Source organism: Podarcis bocagei (assembly GCF_964188305.1).
Source record: "Podarcis bocagei genome assembly, chromosome: 8".
NCBI lineage: Eukaryota > Metazoa > Chordata > Lepidosauria > Squamata > Lacertidae > Podarcis > Podarcis bocagei.
This window is the reverse complement of record NC_138133.1, coordinates 39,165,770-39,188,474: the sequence shown is the minus strand read 5'-3', so window position 1 is coordinate 39,188,474 and position 22,705 is coordinate 39,165,770. Positions and strand designations below refer to the sequence as shown.

The following is a 22,705-nucleotide window of genomic DNA, read 5'->3' as shown; positions in this document are numbered from 1 at the left end:
AGACTGCAATACCTGTGTTTAGCACTGCCATGAGACTTCTGTAACAGATTATCTAAAATTTACATCTTTTTATTTAAAAAAATGAAATAAAATGAAGTATGTATTGCTTTTCAAAGCAATACTGACTATTTTTAAAAGCATTTATGTAATGTCCCAAAGGTATGTTTCCCCATTTACAGATTTCACTCTAGGCTGAGAACATTCCTGCAGTCCTTTTTAAATGTTTTATTTACTTTGGCCACATAGTTAAAATAATTGTTAACCAGTTCTCAGTAGCTAGAAAAGAAAGAAGAAAATCAGTAGCTAGAAAAGAAAGAAGAAAACTTCAGTGTGCATCACTGTAAAATAGCTCATATATACATCCCTTAATTTGATTTCTTTTCAGCAGGATAAAGATAGTAAAGGACTCTGAAACTCAGACTTCCACTTATTCTTCTTCATGGCCAAGCAATTGGAACACATGCATGTAAAACAAAAAGTTCATCATCTCTGAAGGTCACAGGTAAATAGATGAATTCAATAAATAAGTCTATATTTTGAAATTCTACTTTTTTTTAATTAAGCAATTTAGTCTTTTTTCTTTTCAAATATAGTTTTCTGTTCTTGCTCGCCACCTGGAAATTCTAGACGGTTCTCACTGTTTTCTTCCTCTTGTTCTTCTTCAGTGCCTTCATCAGTCAGTTCCCGCCCTGTACTTTCCTTCTTAGATGCTTCCGCTTCATCTGATCTTCCATCAGAGTCAGCCATACAAATTCCATAACACATGATGCTGATGACACCCAGTGGTAGACCAAAGAGAAAGCAGCCCAGAAGGGGGGAACTCTTGAAAACAGACTGTTGAGAAATGGTTAGCTGTTAGTGACAATTCGACAACATCTGACAAATATATCAATGCATAAGCTTTCACAGAATACGGTCCATCAGATATATGGAGTGTTTTCCTGAGCTGCAGATATATCTACACATGGTTTTGGGGAAGGGGGTTTGTAAAGAGTAAGTCAGAGGGAAATAAAATGCAGAAAAACACAGTGGAAATTACGTACTTAGCAGTTCCTGGAAACATCAGGCAAGTGGAGATCGCTCACCTAAAGACTTTATTTTAAAGGGAGTTTATGAACCGATGAAGTTGGCAGTTGTGAAAATCTCGAAGGTCGGCATTCAGTATATCAAGTGGATAAGAAGCAGCAAATGTTACTAAAGCTACAGTGTTAAAACACTTACCTGGGGCTAAGTCCCATTGAACTCAATGGGACTTAAGCTTTTGCACAGACGTGGATAGGAGCGTGCATTTAGTAGGACTTGTTTTTCATTTAAAAGCTTCTGATATATACAGTGTGTTAAGCTGATGTACTCTCCCCGCAAACATCTTTGATTCATCAAGTTAAGACCAAATTAACTCCATTATAATTAAAAAATTGTCCAGTAGCACCTTAGAGACCAACTAAGATTGTTCTGGGTATAAGCTTTCGTGTGCATGCACACTTCGTCAGACCAACACAGCTACCTACCTGAAGCCATTATAATTGTTATTCTATTTTAGGGCAATTCCACAAACTAAGTTTTGTGTACATCTATGCAGTCTTTGCCCCCAAAACAGATTTTATGTCTTTATGGAAATATGTGCACAGACCTATATGTAACTTACTGTTCTTGTGTTGGCTGTTTGTGTTTCTGGCAGGCCAACAACAATATTCAGGTTTCCAGATGTGCTGTGAGTACAGAGAGGAGGTAGCTGAACCAGTTGACAAGTGAGTTTTAAGGGTTCTTGAAGCATCTGCTAAAGATCTGAACAAATGCTGCTTCTTTTAGCAGTAGTTGTCACATGGATTACCAGTAGTACATATTGTATATCTCTACAAGTTGGATCCTCCTAACTGAGGGTCCATGTTGCGCGCAGCCCTGGGACTCCCTGCAACCGGCATGGAGGCAGGGCTTTGCCCCGCTCCAGCCAGTGGTGCCACGATCTTGCCACTGGCTTTTAGCCAATCAGCGTGGTGGCCTGATTGGGAGTAGAGTATTTAAACAGAAGCACGTCGTGGGGACCTCCTCTTGCTTTGCACTGCCGAACACTCACCACCCCTTGTTAGGTCGGGGTCAGACCTTGCTTTGGGCTCCTGTTTTGGAACAGGGGCCGGGTAGGATTTTTTTCCAATGTGGCAGATTGGCAGCAGCTGCTGTGTTTTTGCCTACCTCTTAGAATCGTCACAACTTTGTAAGGTTTGGTGGTTAGGCATTGGTTTAGGGGAATGTGGGGAGGGGAGGTGTGGCCATCACCTGCCCCTCCATTTGATAGGGTATTCTGTTAAAGGAATCCGGGGCTTGGATCTCGGCCGAAGCCTGGGGAGGAGCTAGGGCCATGCCAGGACCCCCGGGAACCCCAGAGGTGAGCACCAGTCAATAGCCATTGTTGGAGCTCCCTCTGCTGGTAGTTTACGCTTTGCAGGCTACCTGCTGGGTGGCAGGAGCCAGTTATAGTCATTAGATACCAATGCCTAAGCCAATACCAGTCACACTTGTGTACTCAATAAAGTTGTAGCCTAAATTTGCCCATTAACCTTTAAACTAAATTCTGTCTCCTTTGTGTCTTTATTTCCATGGGGGTGGGTTTCGGGGCTTGACACGCAACGCCTGCAGCTGCTGGGAATAGCTATCACTGTCTTGGAAACTCATGGCAGCAGTCAACACAAGAACTATTGCTTGACTCCATGGAGAGCACTTTAAAGAGGGAAGCTGATTTTCAAAGGGTTTCTGTGATCCATCTCTCCGTCTAAGCTAGGGTTGGCGTATTCAAAAAGTGAAAATCCGGACAGAAAAGTTATTGAGCTTTTTTTCAGCCAAAGTTCATGAGCTTTTTAAAGTTTTGCCAGGAATCTAAAAATAAATGTTTAAAAGGGGAAGTTTTTGAGCTATTTTTAAGGGAAATTGCCAAAAGCAACACTGCTGATATGGGTTGCCAAATGTCTGGATTCCTGATGCCAAGATGTGTGTTTCAAAAGGCAGATATATTGTAACAAACTTCTTTAAAATACAGAACCCAGCACCCAAAATCATGTGATCAAATTAGATATTGATGTTAGGATGGGTAACCTGAGGACCTTAATATGCTGGATGTTTTGCAGGTACTGTCCCTATTTTATATCTGATATACGTTTAGACATTATCTAACAGAGATGGGACATTACTTACTCCTACAGTAGACTTGGCATCATAAATTATTCTCTTGATCCGTTGAAGAATTCCATCTCCACCGTGTGCCTAAAATTTCAAAGGTAAAAACAGGCATTAGCACTAGTCAATTATATTTCAGCTTGCATCCACCTTTCTTCACCATGAAGTCTGATATATAATGTTTTTCCATTGAAGGGGAAAATTATTTTCTTGTGACATTCTTGGGGTCCCTTGCAAGGACCTGTCCCCAGGCTGTCTCTAATGTTAGTTCTTTCCAGCGACTCTTGTTTTTCAAGGAACATTGGTACTGCACATTCAAATCAGAAATCAGAAATGAAGTAAGATAGCCAACAAACTGTTAGGTCTTTGAGCAGTTCAAGAATTGGTTAAAGAGATTTTGAATAAAAGAGAAAGGCTTACTTCTGCAGTGCCTTCCAGGATCTCATTAATGAACTGAACCATATCTTCAGTACTCTCAATAGTTTTATGAGGTAGGAAATACTGTTGATTGGATGTGTTCAATACAACTATAGTGGGAATTTTCAGATCACTGAAACAGTAAAATCGAACAAGTCAGGAACTAAAAAAAGAAAAAAAGCTATCAGTTATCAGCATTCAATTTATTAATAGAGCACCTAAGAACTATAAAAGCTTCTTGGCAACTTGACTTTGCAACTATCCTATCTATAGTATCTGAACAAGTGATTCAACTCATTTCTTGCAGGAAGACCAAATGAGGTGGTGGTAGTGGAGTATTTGCAACATTCCTAGGACACTGAAAAATCATACAAGGTTCAGCTTTAACCATCTTGCTTCTGACAAAGGTTTCATAGTCCACTTTCCCAATGCTTAACAAAGAGGGGCGACAGCAGATACAACAAGTGAATCTGGACAAGACTACACTAAAGGTAAAGGTAAAGGTAAAGGTACCCCTAATCATTAGGTCCAGTTGCGGACGACTCTGGAGTTGTGGCGCTCATCTCGCTCTATAGACCGAGGGAGCCGGTGTTAGTCTGCAGACAGCTTCCGGGTCATGTGGCCAGCATGACTAAGCCGCTTCTGGCGAACTAGAGCAGCACACAGAAACGCCATTTACCTTCCCGCCGGAAGGTACCTATTTATCTACTTGCACTTTGACGTGCTTTCGAAGACTCTACTAGTAGCCAGCAAGTCATGGTATCTAGAGCAGAATGAAGACAACCTTGATAGACAGAAATCTGATTCCCCTAGACTGCCACTGTAGCTAGCTACTAACTTCTACAACATGCCCAAAAGTACCATTTGCTATAGTCTCCAGCAGCATGTATTTTGCCAACTATATCTACAGGCTACATTTGGAATAATATTGTAATTTGTCAAGTGGACCAAGCCAGGGAGAGCTAAGCATGGTTTCTCATTATCTACAGCAGGCATATCCAACTCCCAAGAGACTGTGATCTACTCCCACTATAAAAAAACTGGCAGTGATCTACCCATTGGATTGACCAAAGTTGTTGAGCTTTTTGGGGGGAGCCTTCAGCAAAGTTGTTGAGCTTTCGACCGGTTGGACATGCCTGATCTGCAGGAATGGCCTCATTTCTACTGGGAAACATAGGTATCAGACAGATGTAATCTTCGAAGCCTTAAGCTTTGGTGTAATTTGAGCCTCTATTCAGGAACAATAAGGGTTATTTCTCTGCTGAAGCAATGGTACACAACCCGGAGCTGCCCTTCTGAATCCTCTCAAAGAGAGATTTGAGAGCTTTATACGCCTCTTCTAGGCTACAAAAGCTCAGCAACAATAGCTGAAATTCAAAATCCATCAAGCATGTAAAACAAAGTCGTAAGTTCCTAATATGTTTTTCTCCTTAATGGTGTGTAATCATTTCACAGTATATATAAGCCTCAATCAGTGCGTGTGTGTGTGTGTATTTCATGTTCAGCTCCCATTTATGTGCCTTTTCTCTCTCCATTTACTATCCCATCCTGCCATCTAGTGGAAAAAGTTATATACAAACTTTAAATATCTAGGTTTTATATATAATGAAAGTGTTCTCTTTAAAAGTAAAATGGTTTTATTGCATATTGAAGGGCCATATCCAAGTGCTATTTATTTTAAACACAAATGCAAACACACACAAAACAGTACAAATCATAAAATTAGGACAAGTGTGTAACTTTGGCACAGACAATTCATATGATAAAATTTCCAGGGTTCACAGTGATTCCATGAAGGGAACATGCTGAATCCATTCTTCTGACGGCAATCACTGGGCAGAGTATCTCATCCTACACTGTGCAAAACCAATGCATGTACTGATCAACTTTCACACATCTACCAAGTTTATATGCTCTCTTTCTACAGATATTTGTAACCTGCTTACAGCAAACACAAGAATAGAGTTTCAAAATATAAACCTTGCTACACAAATAATATTAACAGCATGAAATCTCAAAAACATACTTACTCCATTAGTAAACTATTCATGTATTCATTACCATCCATATGGCCAAACTGGAAGCTCCTGTGAAGATTCAAAATACAAATTGTTAATTAAACCTAACTTTAAAAAAATGACAGCAAGCTGTATGCATCTATATTTGGAGAACTTGGAGGCAAACTTGGAGGTTCCTCCTTTGGAGGCAGCAGTTTGAATTGAAACTGCTTCTGCCAAACAGATTTGCTGCAACTGCTGATCAGCAGTTACAGCAAGCTCCTTTGAATCCCTGCTCCCAGAGCCAATCAGCTGACCGGCAGGGAAAGTGTGTCTTTAAAGGAAGTTACTGTTACCACACTGATCAGTGGTAACAGCTACTTCACCTGAACTCTGTCAGGTGTTAAATCACCTTTTGTTATTAGGGCGGTCTCATCAACCCATGGGGAGTGGGGGAATGAGGGATCCTGATTTAAGGGATGTGTGACTTAGCATGAAGCCCACAACAAAAAGTTCTTTTGTATTAACACTCCTAACACGCTTATTACTTTTCAAAGCTCTAGCGATACTCTCCTCTTAATATAGATCACACCAATTAATCACATTTTATGCTTTCCTGCACTTTTATTTCCACTATATTTTCTTGGCTAAGTGGAAAGTGTGGACAATAAACAAACAGTTCTAAAGCAGTATCTAATCCATTCATTTTAGTTACAAACCACCCTTTAGTACAACTCTTCCAAAGCAGTGTACAAGAGGTCAGGTGCTCTACTTCTATGAATTATCCACTGCTAGAATCTTGCGTATGGTAGTTACTTCAAATTATAAAAAATGGACTAATTTCAGCAACTGTATTTGTGAGGAGGATAACACAGGGTCATATCCAGTGCTGCAGCTCTGCTCACAACACAACACACTTTCTTCCTCCTCTCCTATGTGTGCAGATTTTGTGGATACACAGGGGGAAGAGAGGAAATGGAAGAACTCTGCTAACAGAGAACTGGATGCAAACCATAGCTAGGCAAAAGCAAGGGACTGTGTACATCTTTTGTTTAAACAATTGGATCTTATACCCTTGTGAATTATTGGATCATAAGAACCTGGACAGGCCAAACAATATTACCAGTAGTGGCCAGGAATGTGAGAGGGGCACTCCAGTGCCTACTAGCACAACCCCTTGCCCCTCCCCACAACTAACAAGAACAGAATTAAAAATTAAGAACCGAATATGGAGTTCCCAAAAATAGAATAATTCTGCACATTTCCTTTTTCTTGGTAAAGAATTTAACTGTCCCAGCAGAAAATGTAAATGTTGAATGCACTGTCTTAGATAAAAAGGTGATAGTTGTTTAGATTGCTTCTGAATTCCCCTAAACCACTCTAACGCTTCATCATTTTTGCACAAGTAATTTACAACCTCCAGAAGAGCTGCCCTTAGTTGAACAAAACCCATGGGTAGCAACATTGTTGTACAGCTTTGCTATCTCCTGTACCTTGGTCCCTTTGGACCAGGAAACTATTCTCAGAAAAGTAGTGCCAGGATAAACATCTAGCTACAGCCATTTAGGATCTGGCTGTCTGTTCATATATCTGAAAGCTTAAAAAAGGCAAAAGTATCTTGCTCTGCATGAGCTATTATTTGTATTTTCAAGTGGCTAATAATTACAGCTTAAATTGATGTCAATATGGTAAACCGATCTGCACACATATTAGAGATCTAATAAAACAAAAGAGCTTTTCCATCTCAGTATTACTTATTTCTCATTACAGTTATTTGTGAATGTATACTTTTTCAATGAAGAACCTAGTTTCTATTCTATCTTGACATCAGAACGTACTCCGCCAGACAGCAAATGTGTGACATACATGTGTTAGGGTATTTTAAAAGTCTTTTTTAAAAGAAAATGCAGCACACACACTTTTTCAAAACGTATGCAATCCCTAAAGCTTAGTTTCTTCTACTTTTCTCCTAAATGTGGACAATTTGTGTATATAGTCTTAAGATTACCTAGCTATTATGAATGGATTTCTTGTTAACTGTCACACTCAAAACTACTAGAATTTGCAGTACTTATTCAACCCACTTAACACACGATTAGGAACAATTAACAAGTGATTAAATATATGCATGTACCTATGAAAGTGGTCTCTATAATTTTTTGCAACATCCTGCATAATAGACTTCAACCTGTAAAAAGAAACATTTCACAGTATTTCCACAAATATAAACAGAATCTGTTCAGCAATGGTATTGTACAGCATTGCTGTACATTCAGCAATGAAACACAATGAGCCATGGAGATAAGAAGGGAGTACCTAGGCATAAAACCTGTTTATGAAGGCCAAGGGACGGTTTGGCCATTACATCTAGACTGCTCCATGGCTCCTGACTTGCAAGAAATCCAGATTCTACTCAGTTTTGTGCCACTACATACTATATGAGTACAGTTGTACCTTGGTTGTTGAATGCCTTGGTACTCATCCGTTTTGGCTTCCAAACGCCACAAACCTGGAAGTATTCCGGTTTGCGAATGTTCTTTGGAAGCCGAACATCCAACGCAGCTTCCGCAGCTCCCGATTGAGTGCAGGAAGCTCCTGCAGCCAATCGGAAGCCATGCCTTGGTTTTCAAACATTTTTGGAAGTTGAATGGACTTCCGGAACGGATTCCGTTTGACAACCAAGGTATGACTGTATTTGTCTGTGCCCTTCAATACAGAAGCTTCATATGTATGACATACAGCTCAATCTTATCATTAAAAGGGTAATAAAAAGGGCAGCTGAATGAATGGACAACAATAGCAAGTGAAATGATGTCAGCTAGAGACTGAAGCGATAATGGATGGAGCAGTGGAGATGCATCTTGGACATAGCTTGTAATGGGTTAGGAAACCAGGTTTTTTAAAAAATGAGATTGTATTAAATTAATTTGGTTTAATTTGTAATAATTTGGAAAATCAATTAAAAAATTGGCAAAAAAGAAAAAGAAAAGGGAAACCTGATCCCATGAATGGTGACTTCACCGGGACTTAATTCCTAGTAACTGTACATAGGACCATGCCCTTTTCCCTTTATTAATATTATTTGAATAAACCTATGGCTTGTTTTTGATGTGCAGCTTCCTTTTCTATTAGTTTTTAAACAACGTAGTCCAACAACAGACAAGTTAGGGATTGGAGCAGGGTTCATGCAGTATGATGTTCAAGAGGTGTCATTTTCTAAATGGTTTGTTATGTTTTATCACGTATACACACCAACATACCTAATATGTTCAACAGAAGTGTTTTTATCATCAATAATTGCAATAGCCACAAGTTTTCCTAAAAAGCAAAAGACATAGAACTAAATTTAGGATATGTCTACAGAAAGATGCTTCTTATTTAAGTAACCTCCCATCCCCAAAGAAAACAGAACAGCTATTTTGTAACCATATATATATATAAATATATATATAAGCATTGCCATATGCTCCAGAAATGGGAAATGCTACTGAAAATAAAGCATTACTCATCCCCAACCACAAAGCACTTTCTCAAATGGAAAGGTCTTATAGATACACAAGCTACAAAATACCTTGATGGAAGGCATGGAGCAGAATAGAGAATTTAAGCTGGAAAGTCCATCACTACTATTAAACTTTCTTCTGAAGTTATTCTGTGTGTGTCCTACACAATGCCTATCACCTATAATAATTCATTGTTCAAGTAGGTTACTGTTACAGGAGAACTGTCCCATTTCAAAATATGTGGGGGATTACAAGACTGAAATTTGCTGCCCACAAAAAGATATCATGTCTGGGAGAGGAGTTCTAGCCTAGATTTAGCTTTCCATGGGAAGGGAGTTTTGAAGAGTGCTGATTACTAGCATTAGAAGTGGTGTGAATGTTTGGCATCATTCAAGCAGGATCTGAAGAAGGGACATGAATCAGTGGAAAATCCATAATCCATAAAATCCTTTGATGTTTCCCAGGCATAGTACAACATAAAGCAGCTTTTTAAAATTGCAGCTGACTTTACATACAAAAGTGTTAACGTAGCGTACAATTAAGTTCTGAAGGAAGGTCATCTTACCTGTGTCTCCAAGTTCATACAGAGTAAATCCATCAACATTAAGATACCCCTGAAATCTCTCCTTGCTTATCCAGGATGACAAATCACCATCTTCATATTCTTTAAAAAGAAAAAGAAAAAACAGTGGAAAAAAATAAAATGCTCATGCCTTCTTCTAACACTATCATATATACCAGGCATGTCCAACTCCCAAGAGACTGTGATCTTCTCCCAGTATAAAAAACTGGCAGTGATCTACCTATTGCCATTGGAGGGAGGAGGAGCATGGGAGTGGGGATGGGGGGTGGATTGCCCAGAGTTGTTGAGCTTCTTTTAGGAGGGAAGTGCCCAGAGTTGTTGAGCTTTTCAGGAGGAGGATTGCACAGACTGCGATCTACTGGTTGGACATACTAAGAGCATATTGTTTCTCCAAGTGTCAGTCTACTGCTTGGATTCAAAATTGCTCAGAGTGGAACTCAAAAATGGATTATTCTGTAGACGAAAGGCAATTTTAGCCAATTGTCCCACTCAATGGCAGCCCCCCTTATAATCTGCTGCAGAGGATTAAGGTACTCTTCAGGGCAGGTGGTGCAGCTAAGTGACAACTACCCAAATAGCCGTCTCCCTCTTCTGTCACTGTGAGTTTCAGTAAGCAGAGATGCAGCCTCTACTGGATCTGACTCATTTCCATAAACGGAAGGAGCCCTTCCATTCATGGAAGAGTAGATCTGAATCCAAACCCACATGTAACCAAAGTGGCAACATCCAGCAAGAAGAAAGAAGTGTCAGCAGACCTTGGGGAACTTCAAATTTTGTAGAACTACCAGACCAACAACAACTTCAGATAAAAATATTAATGGGAAGGAACCCCAGAACTGCTATAGAATCCCAAGTCAACTGGAAAAGAAAACCTGGGGAGGGAATTAAAATATACACCAGGCCTAACAAAGCACCGTGTGCACAACTGAAACTTACAGAGTGCCTGTTTATAATTAATAAATACGAGGAACAACCTACTTTGAAGCACATGACACAGATGCAAGTCACAGTTTGAGCCAGCATGGCACTGCTTCTACATCTCTAAATTATCAAAGACTGTGCACAATCAACACACATTTTGATATTTTTGAGACGTATGTAACAGCATCTAGACTGAGACGTATTAGGGCTAGAATCCTTAAAATGCAGGGGGAGGAATCCAATACATGTTACTGACATATTACTCTTGATCTATAACTTACCATCATACACAAAATAAGTTCCATCTTTGAAAACTATAACAGCTGGCATCTCAGGGAGTGTCACATACTGAAAGATAAAAAAGATAAAGCAAACACTTTAATGGCACAAAGAAACTTTCAGGTTACATTTATATTTCCCAATTTTTTATTGATTCTACTTTTCAGTTATAGACCATGAAGTGGCTTATAAATATTCATAAAACACAAAGTCACTGAATAAAAACAAACAGTGTGAAGGTGTAAAAAAAAAGAAAAGCACCATGGCGTCTCCTGCCTAAAGATGCCTATATCACCACCCTCTTTAATGTCTCTCTTTCAACAGGTGAAGATTTTAATTTTAAATTAGCATTGGCTTGTCAGGCTGACGTCACATCAAAATATATTACGATGACCTGTAAGTTAAAAAGTTACATCTGTTGGTTTCTTTGACTGGTTTATGGGTTCTATTTGCTTTCTCAATCTGTTATTTGGGCTCATTATATTTTTCATTTGTATTGCTGTTAGCTGCCTTGGGTGCTATATGCAGAAAGGCAGGATATAAATTGTAAGTCATACATAAAATTAAGAGTAAGCATCACAACCTAATACACTGACCATGCACCTCTGATGCAGATATTCTTCCCAATCTCTTTCCCCCAGTTGGATGACATAAAAGATAGGCAACATTTTTGAAGGAGAAAACTGACAATACCAAAAAATAAACTGTGTGCAGAAATGTTCTATTAAGAAAGGAGGTTGGATATGAGGAAATTTTATTTTTGTACAGTGGTACCTCTGGTTATGTACTTAATTTGTTCCGGAGGTCCGTTCTTAACCTGAAACTGTTCTTAACCTGAAGCACCACTTTAGCTAATGGGAACGCCTGCCGCCGCCGCGCAATTTCTGTTCTCATCCTGAAGCAAAGTTCTTAACCCGAGGTACTATTTCTGGGTTAGCGGAGTCTGTAACCTGAAGCAGATGTAACCTGAGGTACCACTGTACTTTTATAGCTCAAGTTATTCAACAAATCAGAAATTTAGCTTTGATTTTCCAGTTTAGTATCTGTAGCGATTAAAAGGTTTGTGTATTACATAATGAAGCTAGCTGGTGAATAAATGTTAAGATTTTTGTTTGCTATATCATAGATATGCAATGCCTATGTTCAAGTAAGGTGTTCTTGACACTTTTAGAAAACTTCTAGTGTAAAAGCATGGTGTACTTTTCCTATTAAAAATGAGAACCTGTTTTTTAAAGGGATTTTGGCCTTAGTTCTTTTATTCTCTAGATAATTTAAAATTCTATTGTCCCTATTTTTTGCAGTTTCAAACCCTGAGGATAGTAAAAAAATTAGCACAAAGTGGGACAAACTGGAAGCCAGCAGAGACAATAGACGATGCCTTGTGTACATTAAAAATAGCCTCATTGCTTTTTGTGCACCAAGCCCTAAAGGTATACTAGTGACTCTATTTCTCACACACACACACGAAATAATGCAGCTATGCTGCCAAAGAATAAAAATGCAAGGAATTGTCTTTTGAACTTTACCTTGAACCTTACCACCACCACCATCTTCATGAGAGGATCTAACTCTTATACTACATCTGCCATCCAAAACAATGACAGCACAATGGGGAAAATCACATTTAAAAAAATCTTTGTATAGTATTAAAGTGGGCTGGTAAAGTATTTACATTTCCTCCCCAAATATAACTAGTATGGGGCGCATCTTTTAAACTTCTTTTTGCATGAGAATGCAAACTAGGATCAGAGAGATCTAACTATCTTAAGTGCACTACAGCATAGATTTGTGAATGAGCAACACTAACTGTAAAGGAACATTGGGTCTCTCTCTCTCTCTCTCTCTCTCTATATATATATATATATATACACATATACACACAGAGAGAGAGAGAGAATGATACAAAATATTATTGAGAAGACTTAGGACCAGTTTCCACTAACCAGGTGTGCTAGCGAAAGTGAAAGGCTTTCACTAGAGCAACGAGGCTTTCGCCCCTACGCTCCTGATCCCACAAATCCACTTGGGTGTGTCAGGAGAACCCACAGAACGGCATGCAGGAGGAGGAGAAGGGAGACTGTTCTGTCTGGCAAGGCATGATGTTAAATTCCAGCCTTACCATTGCAACCTCCAATAATTTAAGTAAACTTACTGTCCTCTACAAATCACTTTCATCACCCATGGTCTCCCATTAAGTGATTGAAGGTTTTCTGTTTCCATTTTCCCTTGTCAAGTAGCAACAAGAACATGACAGAATTATACTCCCAACACCTTGAACACAAAGAAAAATCAGAACCGGAATCAGCCCCATCCCCCTTTTCAAAGACCTCAAGGAAAGACAGACCTAAACAGAACATGTGCAACTAAACTGTGTGCCCAATAAGAGTCTCTTCTTAAATTTAGATGGTGCTGATTCCACAGCCAATGGAGCTGAAATTTAACAGTGCCTTGCCTTATCAGCTGTGGCTACTTCACAAAGCCGTAACTGGACATGTTGCATTGTCACACCTAAATGGCTCATTTCTGATTGTGGAGAAAGACTTAAAATGACAACTCTTACTTGCATTCATGTAAAGCATACCAAAACAAAACAAAACATGAAATCACCCCAGCACCTCAAACATTTTTAACGGTAATCTAACAGTGTTTATTTACATACATTCTTGAATAAATTTACCTCAGGTAGTATCTCTTCTGAGGCAGAAAAAAAGTAGGTATAAACAATTAGTTCGGAAGCAACTTCTATGTATTTTTCCTGTGGAAAAACAAATAGACATTTTAAAACAGTTTCTCAATCTTCATAACAAACATAGCGAAACAAAAATACAATGTTTCACTGCTAAATGTTGGTTCCTCATCCACCAAAGCAGGGGCAAGGAACCTTTTTGGGTTGAGAGCTGCATGCTGGTGTTGGGGCCTGAAGTCATAGAGGAACAGCCTTTCCTCTCTCTCACCCATCCTTCCTTCCCAGGAGGCTGCCGGAGAAGGGACAGATCACTCTTAGCATATGGCTACTGATCACTTGCAGAGGAATTTTTTTAATTTCTCATCTCTCCATTTATTCTAGCTTCCTCTTCCTTTCCCCTCATGTTTCTCTTCCTCTCTGCTCCCCACAGCCCCCAACAAAACTAATCTGAAAGCAACATCAAGACCTTAGGCTTCAAGTTCCTGACCCTGGCCTTAAGTACTTATGACTGTGTCTCAACATAGACATACTATGTCAATGTGTCTTTCTACTGCCAGCTGATCCTCATGATGTCATGCGACAGAGAAGTAGCACTCTTATTCGTCCATTCCCTCCCACACCATTCCTCCAATTTGCAGGGTAGGTTATGGTATGAAATCCCAGAGGCACAATCCACAGGCCCATTTTTGTACTTCCAGGAGATTAACAACTCAGTTTCTAGGAATCTTCTTCTTCAAGGGAATAACACTGATTTCTCTCATAGCATCATTAAATCCAACTCTACAATTCTATGAATCTAAATATATCTACCTCACTGCACTGAATATATTTATTTATTTATGGTCCCAAAGCTGCAACTTTAAGTACCCTTACTTAGGGTTGAGATGCCAGCTACCAGAACAATCTTAGGAAGCAAACAATCTTAGGAAGCATGCATTAAAATGTAATACTCTTTTGGAATCAGTAAACAAAAATTTAAATGAAGTTTCAAACCTTCAATGGAGATTCTCCACCAATGTAAAGAAAAAATACACGATGCCTCTTTTGCACATGTTCAAACATCTGCTGGCTAGGGAGGGGTCGAATAATAGGCCTGAAGAATAAAATAAAGAAAACAGATAAATGGGAGCAAGAAAAGCAGCTTCCAATTGCTGTCCCTGAGTACCAATGAGAACTCAATACAGGAATGCTGAATCACAACAGTTTGTCTTCTCTTGTAAATATTTCAACACTTACACATATTGCTATATGCGGACATTGGGGTGGGGGGTAGGAAATCAACTACAATGTGCTAACCTCATGTACTGGCATTATCCACCAAAAACCTTTATTTTCATTTTTTTAAAGGATGCACTTTCAAGTATCAGATGACAGCACTAAGAAATTATCTAAGTGTTTAGAATCTGAGAACACATGAAAATCATTAGTGAACTTTTGCCTTGACCAAGCCAAATAAAGACGCATTTTTTAAAAAAAAAATGGGGGAAGGGAAATCCTGCTAGCATTTCTTTTCATCTAGCATCTAATAATTATTAGGAAATGTTACATCATCCTATCCTAGCTTTCCAGTTCAGCAACTGTGTTCTATAGTTGCATCATTACTGGAGTCAATATAGAAACATTTTAAAGACTTAATTAAGAACTGTAGTGGTAATTTCATCATGTTGTTAGATGTATTTTCTCCCAGTGTTTCCTACTATGATAGCTATGTTTTTCAAGATGTTGTAAGACTTCTAGGAATTGAACACAGGCATTTGTTAAAGAAATAGCTGCTAAAGTCTAAATAGTTCCATGCAGACATCACAATAAGGTGAAATAAGGTGGCTAAATTTTATCTTAACATCTTGTGACAACTATAGGTTACTACAGACTAAGGCACAGAAGAGATGTCTGAAAAAAGTGCTGTTATTAACTGACAGTTAATCAACAACTGTAGCTTAATTTTTCTATCTCACAAATTTTCTGGAACAACAACAAAGATCTCCACCCTCCTTCTGACAGAATAAGAAGGAACTGACCTTGGAATGACAAGCACATATATTAATAACTTATTAAACAAGCGGCTTTGGGTGACAAATCTTTTCATGTAATCATACTGCCTGTCAAGACCAGGATATTCATGGGCTGAGCTATGTGAACAGTTTGTAAGACTGAAATCTAAAGGCTTTGTAAAGAAAACTAAAGGACGGTTTAGAGAGGCATGGGGGTGGTGGAATATGATACCTGCAACAGATTCAAGGGCTCATGTATGCATGCTAGATTAAACACATTACTTGGATGGATTTTAGAAGTCAAGATGTCACTTCATAGAATCACTCTTTCTATATACATATATTTATGTATTATGAAACAGAATTATGAGCTACCTCAGAATACTGTAATCAATTGTCAGTTATGACATTAAGCCACTTTGCTTGTATAGTGCACCATGGGCTAAGTCACCCACATTCTACTGTTGCCACATACTCTCCACTCCACATGCCATACAAAACTGAAGCTACAAATACTCACCCTGCTACTCTGTTTGCAAACTCAACAATATCATCTTTGGTCCTGGGTCCTCTATAGTTGTATGCCAAATCACCCTTTAACCTACGTAAAATAATAGTCAACATCTTGGATGAATATTTCAAGTGCTGCAATACTTTTAGCACATACACTTAACTGGAAAAAGTTCAATCCAGGGCTCACATTTTATGAACACACAGTAGCAACGTATTTCAATAGCCTTACTGCAGTGGGAGGGCCAGCTAAGTAGCAATGATGTTCCTCACAACATCAGTTAGCTTTTAGGTGAATCAGGAGTGAGGAACAAAGAAGAAACTTAAATAATGGTCCAATACATCAGAATGGAACAATTTGCACAAGAGACACTAATGATACTACAAAGCACTAAAGTTTTAATATACAAGACACAAAATTCTACTTACAGTTTAATTGTTGGATAGCCCCGAACTCCAAATTCAGAGGCAATGCCTACAAACAAACAGTAGTATAACCAAGCATTTAAAAGGGCATTTTTAATTAATACAATTACAATATTCCAAAACGTATTACTGGCATTTCTTGTAGTGGCAAACAAACAGCAGCAGACATTTTTATAACATACAAACTGTTGCATATATAATCCTATTTCTATAGGAACAGGCTGTCAGATGATGTGCATCCTTCCATGAAAGAATAGAGGTCAAGAGGCCATGCCAATTTCCCCACTGAGCTTTGTACCAACACTGAATTTGCTTATCTGTGTTTGGTTAACTTACTGGCTTTCACGTTACTTTCAAAGAGTAAAAATTCTAACACAGATCAGAAGACCTTACTAGAGCACTTACTAGAATAAGAAGTTGCATCCATCTTCCCAACTTTGACTGGTGAACCAGTGCTTCCCATCTCTTTACCAACTTCATTCCACACCGGTTCCAACTTCTTGCAATGGCCACACCATGGTGCATAAAACTGAGAACACGCAAAAAAACACAAAAAAAAACACATAGCCAGTGAAGTCTTTGGAGAAACTATTAAACATGTACTTGTATATGAAACCACCCATGGGGACAGATGGAAACTACCACATTTCTCAAATGTACACAAAATTTGTCTATTTAGCAGTACATTTTGAGTTTGCTCATCATTATACTTCTACAACAAAATGAATTCTTCCAGTACCTGCTTGGATAATAGAATATCAATTCAGTTACAGGGCATTTATTCTGAAAATTAAAAACTATACAAAAATTATACTTATTGAAAAAATAAATAAAAACGAACAAAAATTTCATGTATCTATGTCTTTAAAATGCTGCATATTAACAGTGCTGTCCAGGTAATACTTCAATGTGCAGTAGTGTAGCATATTGTTCACTACATTTTTTTATATATGACACAACACACACGCAAAGCAAAATTGCATGCGATCAACTTGAAACAAAGCAATTTTTGGATTATCATACCATTACAAAGAGTTTATCTGCCCATCAACATAATTAACATTTGCACTCCGGATTTTTCAACAATGGAATCTTTTTTATTAGGGCCACACAGCAACGAGTACCTACATTAAACCCTCATGTATTATGAGAATCCACTCCTGATAAGTATAATTCATTGTATTGTATTGTATTTATAACTTGTTTTTTTCTTCCGTAGAGATTAAGATAAGCATGAATGTAGAAGCTTTTTTCAAACAGAGATAAATTTTTTTTGAATAGTTTTGTGGTGTGAGGTTTGTTTGTTTTGCTTTTTTGCTGTTATACTCACATCTACAAGCCAAATGTCATCTTTACGGTTCTCTTTAAACCTAAGAAATAAGCGTAACTGATTAAATATGCTTGACAAGTATTATACATTTTATTAAAATAATACAAAAGCAAGAGAAGAGCTTGTTTTTACTACCAAAGACTCCTTTATACCTTGCTGTTAACGGCATATACAGTGGTAAAGGTAAAGGTAAAGGTACCCCTGCCCGTAAGGGCCAGTCGTGACCGACTCTGGGGTTGCGCACCCATCTCGCTTAAGAGGCCGGGGGCCAGCGCTGTCCGGAGACACTTCCGGGTCACGTGGCCAGCATGACGAAGCTGCTCTGGCGAGCCAGCACCAGCGCAGCACACGGAAACGCCGTTTACCTTCCCGCTATAAAGTGGTACCTATTTATCTACTTGCACTTAAGAGTGCTTTCGAACTGCTAGGTGGGCAGGAGCTGGGACCGAACGAAGGGAGCTCACCCCGCCGCGGGGATTCGAACCACCGACCATACGATCGGCAAGTCCTAGGCGCTGAGGTTTTACCCACAGCGCCACCCCCGTCCCAATATACAGTGGTACCTCTGATTAAGTACTTAATTCGTTTCGGAGGTCTGTTCTTAACCTGAAACTGTTCTTAACCTGAAGCACCACTTTAGCTAATGGGGCCTCCTGCTGCTGCCGCGCCACCGGAGCACGATTTCTGTTCTCATCCTGAAGCAAAGTTCTTAACCTGAAGCACTATTTCTGGGTTAGCGGAGTCTGTAACCTGAAGCGTATGTAACCCGAGGTACCACTGTAAATCATTCCCATCCTTCATGATAATAACCATTATCGTGTGGACTAGCAATACATCACAAATATTGAAGACCACACTAAAAATGTTTTTACCTATGCACTTAAGCAATACAAGAAAATATGCTTATTATTAGTAGTAATAGTAGCAACCACCACCAAAATTAATAGGTCTTAAATAATTTGTAAGAGGCTTAAAAAGCTTAAATGGGTTAACATGTTCCAGGCATATGATGCTTCTGAGCATGCGATTAAGGTCAACTAATTATTTGCCAACACAAATTACAGATTAGTTATCTGATATCTATAAAGGTAAACAACCGATACATCACTATTTTGTTGGCATAGTCTATATATACAGTTCACAACAGTTACTTTGTCTATTGTGTTACTTTACAGTCCATTTCTTACATTTCTAAAGTGTTTTAATATGTAAAAGTGCAGCATGCAATCTGCAAGATATTTGCAATATAAATCAAGCTTAAAATTACAACTGTAAGAACAAGTCAAATGTATTTCAGTTGGGTCTTCATTACTGTAAGAGCAAACAAATACAATGTGATGCAGAAGCAAAAAAAAAGCTAACCCTGTTCTAGGCTGCATCAATAGAAGTATAGTGTTGAGATCAAGGGAAGTAATAGTACCACTCTATTCTGCCTTAGTCAGATGACACTTTGAATACTGTGTCCAATTCTGGGCACCACAATTTAAGAAGGATGTTGACAAGCTGGAACATGTGCAGAGGAGGGCAACTAAGCTGATCAAGGTCTGGAAGGTAAGCTTTATGAGTGCTTGAAGGAGCTGGGTATGTTTAGCCTGGAAAAGAGGAGACTGAGAGGAGATATGATAGCCATCATCAAATATATGAAGGGATGTCACATGGAGAAGGGACCTGCTCTGGAGAGAAGAACCAATGGCTTCAAGTTGCAAGAAAGGAGATTCTGACTAAATATTTAGAAAAACATTCTGACAGTAAGAGCTGTTCAGCAGTGAAACAGACTCCCACGAGAGGTGGTGGACTCTTTTTCCTTGGAGGTTTTTAAACAGAGGTTGGATGGCAATCTGTATGGATGCTTTAGATGAGATTCCTGCATTGCAGGGGTTGGACTAGATGATCCTTGGGGTCCCTTTCAACTTTAAGTTTCTATGATTCTGTATTTAAATTACAGACAAACTAGGCAAGACAAGGGCACTAGTATCCTGTGTGCCCACGCCCACACTCACCCCCTTGTAAAAGCAGTTGCAAGCAACAAATACTATAACATGCAGTATTTGTCGTGCATGCGGTCAGCACTTGGGGTGGCAATTTTTAAAGGGAAAATGGGAAAAAGAAAAGCTATAAATCCCATTCCCCTGCTTCACAGTCCTGATCTGAAATGCTTATGTGTTTTGGGGGGTGGGGATGGTGGCTATTGGTTTGTGTTTGTTTTTGTTTGATTATGTATTTGGTGTTCTCATTTTTTATTCTTATGTTGTGAACTGCCCTGTGATCTTCAGGTGTAGGACAGTTAAATAAATAAATAAATAAATAGTAGTAGTAATAATAATAATAATAATAATAATAATAATAATAATAGAGGGAGCATGGCTATTTAGGTGCCTGTAACTCAAAACCAGACAGAGAAACAGTTTTGATGAAGCCAGTATCTGAGCCCAGACTGTTCTGCAAGCCTGAAAGTTGGGTCAGCAGCTTAACTAAGTGTCTAAGAGATGAGATATTTCTGATGAGCTTTATTGGCACCAAGCAGCTGGTGGAGGTAAGTTGCTGAAAGGGCAATACCAATCCAATTTGAAATTCACATTGTGTGCACTTTTCTGACAGTTTGTTGCTGTGTCATTGGAGATTGCAACATGCTTCACAGCTGCTAGCAAAGTGATTTTTTTTTTAATAGTGGATGTAGGGCTAACCCACTCTAGAGGCAAAGCGAGGAAACAGCATTGGGTGGCAGGATCCACAAGGGCAGTCAGGTGCCAGGAAGCATTGCTTGCATCTGATTTGTGTTTAGTTTTCTCCTCTTAAATGTCAGCAATGTGGATAAAAAATTATGTATGGAATCCCACACTAAACAAGTGAATTTCTGCTTGCACAAAGGGACTTTGCTTCCCTGCTCCTCTCTGTAGCCCACCCCCACTACCACCCCATTTCTTTTTGAATTCATTATAGGTTCTTATTTTTCTTTTGTGTTTCCTACCACAGAGAAGGTCCATGTGTGAATGACAAGGTGAATGACTTTTATGCATTTGGACTCTGCAACATACTCATGTGTAAGAAGAGCATGCTGCATGAAGTGACCTGCCAATGAATACCAGAAAAACATCTACATGTGATATGTCTAAAGCCATCATCTACAATAAAAACACTGCATACTTACGAGTCATCTAAGTCTTCCACGAAAGATGCATCAACTACCAAAATAAATGCAGCAACTACCAAAAAGAGAAAGTATATCTTGGTCTCACATATGCATACTAATGTCTGTTCATATCTTATCTAGCCCACCTCCACAATACCCCTACAATTAGCTTCCATCCAAGTCTCACTTCTCTCCAGTTCTAATGGACCCCAAACCATGTTCCACCTGTTTTAATGTTTCAGGATATTTGATTATCACTTGGCCATTGTCCTCTCTCCCTGGGAAGCTCTACCTGCTCGCTCACTGTCTCCTTGAGAAGCCAAGAGGAAAAGGCACAAATAGGATGCATATACAGGCAAAAACAACTCTGCTTGCTTGTTCACCCCCCCTCCTTCTCTCCGAGTGGCACAGTACTGCTAACTCTTCCCCCTCTTGCACATCCTCCCCTTCCTCTTTACAGTGAAGAAATAAAGCCAGAGTCCTCAACACTACGTCCCATCCCCCCCTGACCAAGAAACAAAAGTCAGCAAGCAAGAGGAGGCCTTGCTGGATCAGCTGTTGCCATTCCCAGCCCACCTGCTCTTTATGGGCAGGCCTGCTGGCTCCATCCTCCTTGCCATCCCACCCAGAGAGAGGAAAATTTAAAAAAAACACAGGCGGGCAGAGGCACAGCTGCTTCTCGCCCTCACCTACAAAAAACAGAGATGGGGAAGAAGCTGGAGAGAGTGGCAGCTGCCCATTGTCACCTCCCCCCCCCCACTTGCTTCTATGGCCAAGCAGGCAGCAGGTGCCATGTGTCGCCTGCCCCTCTGTGGGTCCCAATGGGTGGGGCGTCGTTTCCTCAGACTCCTCCCTTGGCCAAGAAGAGGCCCAGACCTTTGCCAAAACTGCAGCAGGTGGCCAGCGCGGGGTCCCACAAAACGCGCCCCGCCCCCATTTGCGCCTGTGAACGGCCTCGCCTTCCCCTTCACGCAGCAGCAGCAGCCCACCCTCGCAGCCATTTCCCTTCCCAGGCAGGCAGGCGAAGCCTCGGCCCTTAAGCAACCCCTTCCATTCATACCCACCCGCCCCCTGGCCGCCCCCAGAGCAGCTTCCGACCCTCTTCCGCTCCCGCCATATACTTCCCACTCCCTCCTCCGTGGCGACTACCTGCCGCCCACAGAAGTGGGCTCCTCCGCTGCTCTCTCCTCCTCCCTTCTGCCATACTGACAGGAGCTGGTGGACCCAAATGAAGCGGCGGCCGGAAGGGGAAGCGGAGCCACATCCCCGCCGCCCGGCCCCACGGAGCATGCGCCCGGCGGCTCCGGCTCCAGCGGTTGCCTCCGCTGTTTGGAAGCGGGAGGGGCGGTTGCTAAGCGACGCTCCACCATCTCTGGCTTCGGGGCTTCTGGTTGCCGGCAAGGCCTCGGCGCGCCTGAGAGGAGGAGGAGGAGGGAGGCGAGGGAGACCCCCCGCGGCGGGGGGAGCCACTCGGTCCGGGGCAGGTTCTGGGCCATGCGGGTTGAGGAAAGAAACGTCAACGAGGTTGTGACGAAGACGACAAAATAGGAGAACCTCCCAACTCCCACCCCCCATTTTATCCGGAACACCCGGCCACTTCCCCTCATCGAAACATTACAAAAGCCTAATCCGTTCGAAAAACTTTAAGCGCCTTGGGGCGGTAAAAGTGTTTCCATTTGGTTTGTAGCGGACGGTGCTGTTTGCTTCTTCATTCGTTATGTTAGAAGGACATCTTGTGGCGCTGGCGGATGGTGCCCGTTCGGG

At 40.3% G+C, this 22,705-nt stretch overlaps 2 protein-coding genes across 2 annotated transcripts in view; one reads left to right on the top strand and one right to left on the bottom strand.

Moving 5' to 3' along the window:
- Window positions 1-22,705, top strand: part of CCDC102B (coiled-coil domain containing 102B) — a 604,790-nt gene that overhangs the window by 474,542 nt on the left and 107,543 nt on the right. The window lies entirely within an intron of this gene.
- TMX3 (thioredoxin related transmembrane protein 3) lies at window positions 535-22,255 on the bottom strand. The gene is made up of 16 exons (XM_081205640.1): window positions 22,091-22,255; window positions 20,960-21,014; window positions 17,812-17,851; window positions 16,887-17,010; window positions 16,485-16,530; window positions 16,066-16,146; window positions 14,548-14,647; window positions 13,546-13,623; window positions 10,871-10,937; window positions 9,651-9,749; window positions 8,843-8,900; window positions 7,717-7,770; window positions 5,616-5,672; window positions 3,589-3,718; window positions 3,187-3,255; window positions 535-834 (listed from the first exon to the last, which is right to left on the bottom strand). The coding sequence occupies exons 1-16, from the start codon at window positions 22,203-22,205 to the stop codon at window positions 568-570; spliced, it is 1,440 nt and encodes a 479-aa protein (XP_081061766.1). The 5' UTR covers window positions 22,206-22,255; the 3' UTR covers window positions 535-567.

Coding starts and splice junctions, on each gene's coding strand:
- TMX3 (XM_081205640.1), bottom strand. CDS start 22,205: ATGTGGCTCCGCTTCCCCTTCCGGCCGCCGCTTCATTTGGGTCCACCA. Junction 17,852..20,959: donor GTGGAAGACTTAGATGACTC/GTAAGTATGCAG, acceptor CTTATTTCTTAG/GTTTAAAGAGAACCGTAAAG. Junction 16,147..16,484: donor GGCTATCCAACAATTAAACT/GTAAGTAGAATT, acceptor TATTTTACGTAG/GTTAAAGGGTGATTTGGCAT.